The sequence below is a fragment of the Hyperoodon ampullatus genome (genome assembly GCF_949752795.1).
Source record: "Hyperoodon ampullatus genome assembly, chromosome: 7".
Taxonomy (NCBI): Eukaryota; Metazoa; Chordata; class Mammalia; order Artiodactyla; family Ziphiidae; genus Hyperoodon; species Hyperoodon ampullatus.
In genome coordinates, this window is record NC_136920.1 from 46,620,284 (window position 1) to 46,629,379 (window position 9,096).

At 42.7% G+C, this 9,096-nt stretch overlaps 1 protein-coding gene and 1 pseudogene across 4 annotated transcripts in view; one reads left to right on the top strand and one right to left on the bottom strand.

The window, feature by feature from the left end:
* Nucleotides 1-4,450, bottom strand: part of TMEM135 (transmembrane protein 135) — a gene marked incomplete at both ends in the record, with an annotated part of 235,009 nt that extends 230,559 nt beyond the window's left edge. For all 3 annotated transcript variants that reach the window (XM_079707603.1, XM_079707601.1, XM_079707602.1), the window contains one exon: nt 4,310-4,450. In XM_079707603.1, coding sequence (XP_079563729.1) covers nt 4,310-4,450 — 141 coding nt within the window. The remainder of the gene's footprint in view (nt 1-4,309) is intronic.
* Nucleotides 4,451-6,209: 1,759 nt separating this feature from the next.
* LOC307055572 (cofilin-2-like) lies at nt 6,210-6,741 on the top strand (annotated as a pseudogene). The gene has a single exon. The product of its transcript is annotated as a cofilin-2-like (transcript).
* The last annotated feature ends 2,355 nt before the right edge of the window (nt 6,742-9,096 follow it).

The window sequence follows — 9,096 nt, forward strand, 5'->3', positions numbered from 1 at the left end:
TAAAAAAAAACTACATCAAGTAAATTGATGATGATTTTTTTTACAAATCATGAAAACACAAAGATTCACTGTGAAAAGGAATAGTCCATCTATATTTCAACATGGTTTAAGCATTAGAAGGTGAATACCAAGAACAGCTGTAGATACCAGGATGAGAAAAGCATGAGAGCAGATGTATAGAACAAGAGAGTAAACCCGGGGACTTCCCTGGTGGTCCAGTAGCTAAGACCCCATGCTCCCAATGCAGGGGGCCCGGGTTCAATCCCTGGTCAGGAAACTAGATCCCACGTGCTGCGACTAAGAGTTCACATGCCGCAACTAAAGATCCCGCATGCCGCAACTAAAAGATCCCGCGTGGGACTTCCCTGGTGGCCCAGGGGTTAAGACTTCGCCTTCCAATGCAGGGGGTGCGGGTTCAATCCCTGGTCAGGGAGCTAAGATCCCACGTGCCTCGAAGCCAAAACAAAACATTTAAAAAAAAAGAAGCAATATTGTAACAAATTCAATAAAGACTTTAAAAATGGTCCACATAAAAAAAAAAAATGATCCCACACACCACAATGAAGATCCCGCGTGCCACAACTAAGACCAGGCGCAGCCAAATAACTAAATAAATAAATTAAAAAAAAAAAATTTTTTTAAGAGAGTAAACCTGAAAGGAACAAAAGGAATCAGTTTAGTACAACACACATGGTAATATTTCAAATGAAAAGCAGATATACAAGCAGATATATATATAGGCTCCAGAAAACACTCTTGACTAAAATTTTCCCCCAACCCAGCTTCCCTTAAACTTCTCCTTTTCTATCAATGATGGCAACAGCATCAGACTTGAAATCCTGGAAGCATAAACAAGTCCTCACACTGCCCTAATATTCTCAGTCTCTAAGTGCTGTTCGTTCTTCCTATGAAATGCCTCTCCTGTGAAATGCCTCTAAAACTGCCCTTCCATTCTCTCTGGCACTACCTTCGACCTGCCAAATACTATCTCCTCACTCCTGAATTATTCATGAATTCATTCATTCATACCTGCACTCATTCAGACACTTACTGAAGCACCTACTGAAGTACCGTGCTAGTTCTGAATACAAACCACCATTCTAACTGGAGGTGGAGACACAGATCATAACGAATGCACTGTTTTAATAAGAGCAACGCTTGATTAGGGCCCCACTACATGACAGCTGCTATTCCAACACACTATTATCCCATTTAAATCCTCACGACAACCCTAAGAGATGGGTATAATTATCTTCTGCAAAGCTAGGAGACTAAGGCTCAAAGAAGTAAGATAGTTCTCCTAAGATCACACTGCTAATAAGTTGCAAAGTAAGATTCCATGAGAACTGATTCTTTCTCCCACTTGAGTGAATCTACTGCATCAACTCCTAAACAGTCTTTCCAATCCAGTCTACCCATTTCGACCAGATTCATCATCTGAAAGCACCATCCTGTACTTGTAACCCCTTTGTTCAAAAAAAAATCTCAATGGCACCTTTGGCCTGGCCTTCAGTCTTTGAGTCAAAAAAACAAAACAGAACACCTTTCCTTTCCCTTACTAGCTCTGAGTCTTGGAAACTACTTAATGTCTCTAATCTTCAGTTTTCCTACCTATGAAATGGAGATAAGACAGAGTTGTGTAAGGATTAAATAAGAGAAAATACGTGAAGGTTTAAGCACATGAGTGTTCAATAAATAAGAGTTGCTATTACTCATACAGCTATACACATAACTTCTGTTTCAGCCAATCAATACACGTACCACTTCTTTTAAGAAACCACTTAGATTTCTGCCTCAATTCACACTATTCTCCCTCCGCTCCATTAAGAATAAGTATCCTATAAATATCTAATACATGAATCAATACATGAATCAATGTCTGTACATCCTTATCTTCAAGGCCCAAGTCAAATGGTACTTCTTCCAAGGAGCCCTCCCTAGCCGCCCTCAATGAACTTCACACCTAACTTAAGTGCCACTGAGAGAATGGGGAAGAAAAAAATGCCCAATTATTCAAGACCTATTATGAACTAGAAAACATGATACATCTTCAGTGCATTACTTCACTTAATTCTCACAGAGAAAGACAAAGTAACTTGCACAAAGTCAAACAGCTAGTAACTGATGAAGCTGAGATTCAAAATCAGAAGTGGATGATCCCTTTTAAAAGCCCACTTCTTCCCAAACCACCTTGTATCTTGGCACCCTGGATTGCACATTTAATCAACAACTACCTAACACTGACAGTGAGCAAAGTGCTGGTATATGCTCTACCCATACAAATATAACAAACAAAACTGTCATGAAATAATGCTTATCCATACCACCTGCAGTGGACTCTAATTTTTTTCTCTTCTCTTCTATTTCACTTAAAATAAAATACTGGTCAATTCCACTAATTTTACTTCACAACCACTCTTGAACAGCGACCCAGCTATCTTGTAATACGGATATTACAAGGCCAACTAAGATCGAGAATTTGTCCTCAAGAAGTATTTAAACTAGCTGGAGACATAATGGTAAAACACAAACTTTTCTTGCCCCCCTTGCCCCCAGCCCACCTACTGGAATAGAAGGTGGGCTTCTATTGCTCATGTTCCTGTTGCTTCCCCAAACTAGCCTATCAGGAAACATAACCAATAAATTATCTAGGCTGTAAATATGAAAAACATCAGGCCCTCAACGAACAATTGTTGAATGAATGGATGAATGAATAAGTGAGGTACAATAAAAGTGCTATGGATTTTCAGAGGGAGAAATTACATACCATAAACTCTCTCCCCACATACCTCATAATCCTCTAAGGGAAGGAACAATCTCTTTGTATTACTGAATACATCAAGAGCGCAATCATGTTTGTAGATATTCTATTAAAAAAAAAAAATTGAGCTACGGACTGGCCACAATTCATGTGGAAAAGCAGATAAACATGGATCTTGGCCAAAGAAAATCCAGGAAGGCATTTACAGCTCCAATGATAAGTTTATTATCAGCCTTTACTCTAGATCCTTACTATTCAAACTGTGGCTCTTGGTCCAGAAGTATTAATGTTACCTGGGAGTTTGGTAGAAATGCAGAATCTCAGGCCCCACCCAGATCGACTGAATCAGAACCCCCATTTTAACATTCTCCCCCAGAGGATTCCTAACACACATTAAAGTTTGAAAAGCATAAGTATATATGATACAAATGAAACTGGCTTCCGCAAGCTCAGAGAAAGTTACCATCTTCTCCTCTGTTATCTCTGTAATATATAATCAGACTTTTCAAGAAGTACTACAGATATGGTCATGACACACCTTCAGGAATATTAGGGTATAAATCTAAATCATTACTCAATGAGAAGAATTGACCATCCACTGAACATTGGATGGAACTTTTAGAAAACATACCAAAAATAAATATACCTTTGCCTTCTTAGGACACAGGCTCTACTGGGCAAGAAAATAAGAGAATGAACTTCAATAGCCAAAGTGATAAATCTTTAATACCAAGGATGAGATTATTGAAAAAAAAGAGATGCTGGTGAGAACATTTAAGAACAAACTTCTTTAACAATTCTCCGTGATACAAACACGTATTTCCAAATATTCTCTATTTAAAACTCCAAACTTAGATTGCACTACAGGTAAAGCTGTGTAATGAAGGACCTACCTGACATTAAGTCAGATCTCCTAAACATTTTTCACTGACTCAAAGACTGGAACCACCCTTTAAAACACCAAGCAAAATCTCAACCAGGAGACCACTTTGTGAACTTAAAAAACACTTGCAAAACCCTCAAGCTACAATCCTCTCATCCCAAACTGAGACAAGATCTGAGGCCACAGGGACTTGATGTCCAATATGCCCTTAAAAAAAAAAAAAAAAAAAAAATTGGGGAGGAGGGCGCCCAAACAGGGGGAATTAGATGAGGAATGATTGCAGGCCATTTCTCATCGCCTCGCTGACCTACAACACCTCTCCACAAGTCAGGAGGGAGGGAAAATAACGCAGGCCTCTGAACTCACAATTTTAAGGGCCCCAAACTTAATCCTGAAGTTGGGAACCCATCTTCTCCCCAACAGGCATTCAGATGACAGCTCAACTTCTAATTCCCCTCCCCCTTCTCCCGCCCCCCGTAGGATCTGGGATACCCGCCCCTCGCGATCTCCCCCCTTCCCACCCACCGCCGCCAAAAATACCCTGACCCCTCCCAATCAGAAATCGACACAGGGCAAGTGCCCCGGGCCCCTCCGGAGCACGACTGCACGCCCTGGCCCATTCTCCACACTAAATTCGCCCTGGGGGAGGAGCTGATGGGTCTCACCAAGTACAGGGGGGCATAGATCTTCAGGGACTCCTCCAGGGCGCCCCTGGTGATCTGCACGAAGGAGACCCCGCAGGAAGGGTGCCAAGTGTGGCCGATCTCGTAGCAGTTATGAGGGATGGACTTGCTGAGGGCCGCCATGACGAGGAGCCGCGCGCAGGGGCCGGGAGTGGGTGAGCCGAAGCTCGGCAAAGAGGAAGAGGGGCGGGCAGCGAGCGCCCAACCGCTGCGGGCTCTCAGGGCGTGCCGGGGGTAGGTGCGGAATAGAGGGGAAAGCTCACGCTAGCGGGGTTATTCTGGGCCAAAGTCCTCCGAGGTTGAGCGCTCGGCGCACGGCTGCTCGAGGGGGCGGGGCGCGCATCAGGGAGGCGGGGAGAGGCGGAGCGTGCGCGCTCCCTCAAGCGGCCGAGGCCCGAGGCCCTCGCCTCTCGGAGCCCGGCTCAGCGCGGGGAGCAGAAGGTGGGAGAGCGCAGCTCGAGGACGCGCCCGCCACCCCCTCGTTTAGCTCCGCGCCGGCGCGAGCGCGCCGAGAAAGATGTGCAAAGATAGGTGACTTGCGTAACATTGGACTCTAGTCTCTGTCCTCTAAAAGCCCAACCAAGTAGAACTGAGAGCAGTGGAAGAAAGGGATTAAATGTCTTTGTTGGGAGCTGGTGGAGGAAGACGATTGCCAGAGGAGAGCCTAGCCAACCATCCTCCTCAGAACTGCCAGCTCTGCTACCCTAGAGCGCCAGGTAATAAATAGCTAAGGCTGCCTGCTGGTTGGGACGGCACTGCTCCCAATTACTGGGCTTTCTAAGCTCTGCAGTGCCTGAGAATGCTTGAAAAATCTGTTAGCTGTGTTCTTGCACTTCCTGTATGGGGAAAGGACAGTAGTAGGTCGTCCTCTCCAAACCCTGGGCCACTGAGCAGTCCTGTCTACAGCATACATCACAGGTGCTCATCAGCCAAATATGTAACCCAGCAAGGACTCACATGCCCCAGGCTCAGAAAGCCAGACTCCGACAGGAGGTGTTTGCAGCAAAGTAAAGTTTTATTGCAGGGCGCCAAGCAAGGGGGTGGGAGACAAGCCTCAGATACACTCCCACTTGGTCTTTGAGTTAGGGGTTTCTTAAAAAGGAAAAACAAAGAGGCTAGGATTAATCATCATCTCGTGACATTTCTTAATCGTAGTTTCAGGAGTCAGGATGTGTCGAATTCTCAGGCCAGGTGGTCCATGGCTTCGGGGTCTGTGTGCTCATCTTGCCCTGGAGAAACAACCTGAGTTTGTACACTAATAATGATGATATCTATAATAGCAGTTTTAGTACATTAATGATGTTATAACAACAGCAGTTTTAGTCATCTAACTAGTTGATTAGTGTTCAGTTACCACAGGATTGAGGTCAGGGGGGAAAAGAAAGGAAATTAAATTTTAGATAGAGAGATTAATCATAAACTCAGTAGGGGAACTCAGTTTTAGGGGGACTTGGCTTCAAATAGTACACATAGTAGAGGCAGCAGTGGTCTTAGAACTCATACCTGGCTAGAGAGCTTGGCCAACAATTGGCATGACAAGGAACCCGTGCAGCCTATGAGTCTTATAACCCCACTAAATATCAGTTTCCTCACCTATAAATATCTTTCCAGTTTCCTTGAAATTACAAATTCTAAAGTTTCTTAAAGCAGGAACTTGCCATTAGACTGTTTAATATTAGTTTTATGTACAACCTTTAGAGGAATCCCATTCATTCATTCTACAAATATTTACTGAGCACATACTATTTTCAGGCACTGTTCTAAGCTCTGTAGATTCAGATGTGAACAAGAGAGACAAGGTTTCCACCCACCTCTCCTCTCCTTCTCCTCCTCCTAGTGCCACAGAGCTGGAGCCAGAGCTGCCAATGCAGCCCCAGGCACTATGGCTTCTGGAGTTACAGTGAATGATGAAGTCATCAAAGTTTTTAATGATAGGAAAATAAGGAAATCTTCTCCACAAAAGAAGATAAAAAGGAAAGAAAGAAAGGAGGGAGGGAAAAAAGAAAGTCTCTTCTGTTTAAACGATGAGAAAGGACAAATAACTGTAGAGGAAGCAAAGCAGATCTTGGCAAATGACACTGGTGATACCATAGAGGATCCCTACACATCTTTTGTGAAGTTGCTACCTCTGAATGATTGCCAGTTTGCTCTGTATGATGCCACATACAAAACAATAGTCTAAGAAAGAAGACCTAGTATTGATATTTATATTCTGGGCTTCTAAGAGTGCACCTTTAAAAAGCAAGATGATTTATGCTAGCTCCAAAGATGCCGTTAAAAAGAAATTTATATATATTAAACACAAGTGGCATGTAAATGGCATGGATGAGATTAAGGAGCATTCATCACTTGAAGAGAAATCGGGAGACGATGTAGTAGTCTCACTTGATGGAAAACCCTTGCTTATAAAATGACAGTCAAATGCCATCTGGGTGTTAAGGAGCTTCCACTTCTGCAGCTCAGTCAATTGGAATAGTGTTGGATTTTGTTTTGGTTTTTCCCCTTGCCCAATGGGCCCTTTCTAAACAATGAATGAAGGAAATATCATTCATTTAAGCAGCCTATCAGTGATTGCCATTAGACTGTTTAATACTATTACTTTTATGTACAACCCAAGGAATGCTTTCCCATCATATTTTAGACAAAACAGCTAGTTATATGAAAACTTAGTACTAAGTTATAAGAAAACTAAACAAGAGAATATGAGATAGGTGTAATAATAATATAATATTGTATAAACTAAATAAGATAATAAAAGAGGAGTACTCAGATTGAAAGCCCAGAAGAACAGTGGTAAAAATATAAAAGTTTATCTGTCTGGGGACTTCCCTGGTGGCTCATTGGTTGAGAATCTGCCTGTCAATTCAGGGGACACGGGTTCGACCCCTGGTCCGGGAAGATCCCACATGCCGCGGAGCAACTAAACCTGTGTGCCACAACTACTGAGCCTGAGCTCTAGAGCCCACGAGCCACAACTACTGAGACCATGTGCCACAACTACTAAAGCCCACGCATCTAGAGCCCGTGCTCTGCAACAAGAGAAGCCACTGCAATGAGAAGCCCGTGCATCGCAACGAAGAGCAGCCCCTGCTCGCCAAAACTAGAGAAAAGCCCGCGCGCAACCACAAAGACCCAACACAGCCCAAAATAATTAATTAATTAATGTATTAATGTATTAAAAAAAAAAGTTTCTCTCTCTCTCTCTCTCTCTCTCTCTCTCTCTCTCTCTCTCTCTCTGATAAATATAGACAGTCTTAGTCTAAGATGGTGGCTCCGTACCCATCAGGGATCCCTGACTTCTTCTGACAGGTTGCTCTGCAGACTATTACCTGTGATTTCCATCCTAACTTATAAGTTGGCTGCTTCACCTTGAACCATGACATCCACGTGCTAGCCAGGAAGATCAGCCAAAGAGGAAGAGAGGACATACTTCCTCTCTTTAAGAAAACCTCCCAGGAAACCTATGCAAGCCACTTTTCCTTACAACTCATTGCCCAAATCTTAGTCACATGGCCACACTTAGTTGCAAGAGAGGCTGGGAAATGTAATCTTTTTTTATTGGTTGAACAAATGCCCAGATAATATTTCAGGTTTTATTACCAAGTGAAATGAAAAGAACACATACTGGGGGCACCCAGAAGTGTCTGCCGTAGTCCTATGCCTCTGGCTGCCCAAACATCTGGACACATCCTTTTTCCCCAGATAAACATACCCTCTCCTTCTCAAGGGGAAGAACCTAAATTTCCATCCATTTACCCCATCTTGTTCAACATCCAGGATCTTCTGTAGGATCAAATACAGCTCTCATGTTCAAGTTATCTCCCTCTTTAACATACCCAATATACAATGGTAGGATAGGAACAAGATAATCACAATTAAAAAAAAAATCTCCAATTCAAAATATGACAGGATCAGAAACACAGCATAAACTCGTCCACAGAAATTACAGGAATAGTAATGCGTGCATAATGATACGCATAATTTTTACCATGTGGCACAGCAAATACATACCAAGAAATAAGGAAAATTTTAAATTAAAATTAAAAGCATGCAATTTCTTTTAATTAACTATTAAATGGAGACTTGAAGCTTGAAGATATTTGAGAAGAACACAGTTATTGTTGTCACAGGTGCCAAAAATGACAGTGCTAAAGAGTTGGATGGTGAAGGGGCAATTTCAGGCAAACTCTCGGATTCAAACAAAGGGAAAGAGTACTCTCTATCTTGACTGGTGCTGCTATAGAGACTCCAGAACAGGGAGGCATTAATAAGTTCTCAGGGAGGATGATGTGTGCTTTAGGATTAAAACAAACAAAAAAAAAAGCAAAAGGAGCAGTTTGCAATAAATCAGTAGTTTACATTTGTAAATTCCTTTATATGGTATTATAAGATATATAAGGCTGTTATTCAGAAGAAAATTTTCTCATAATGTTGCCAATAATTTTAAGCGTAAAGTTACACATTGTACCTACATGGGCCATTTATTCCTTTTTTTAAAAATAAATTTATTTATTTTTATGTTTGGCTGTGTTGGGTCTTTGTTGCTGCACGCGTGCTTTCTCTAGTTGCAGTGAGCGGGGGCTACTCTTCATTGCGGTGCACAGGCTTCTCATCGTGGTGGCTTCTCTTGTAGCGGAGCATGGGCTCTAGGCATGCGGACTTCAGTAGCTGCGGCACGAGGGCTCGGTAGTTGTGGCTCGTGGGCTCTAGAGCGCAGGCTCAGTAGTTGTGGTGCACAGGCTTAGTTGCTCCGTGGCATGTGGGATCTT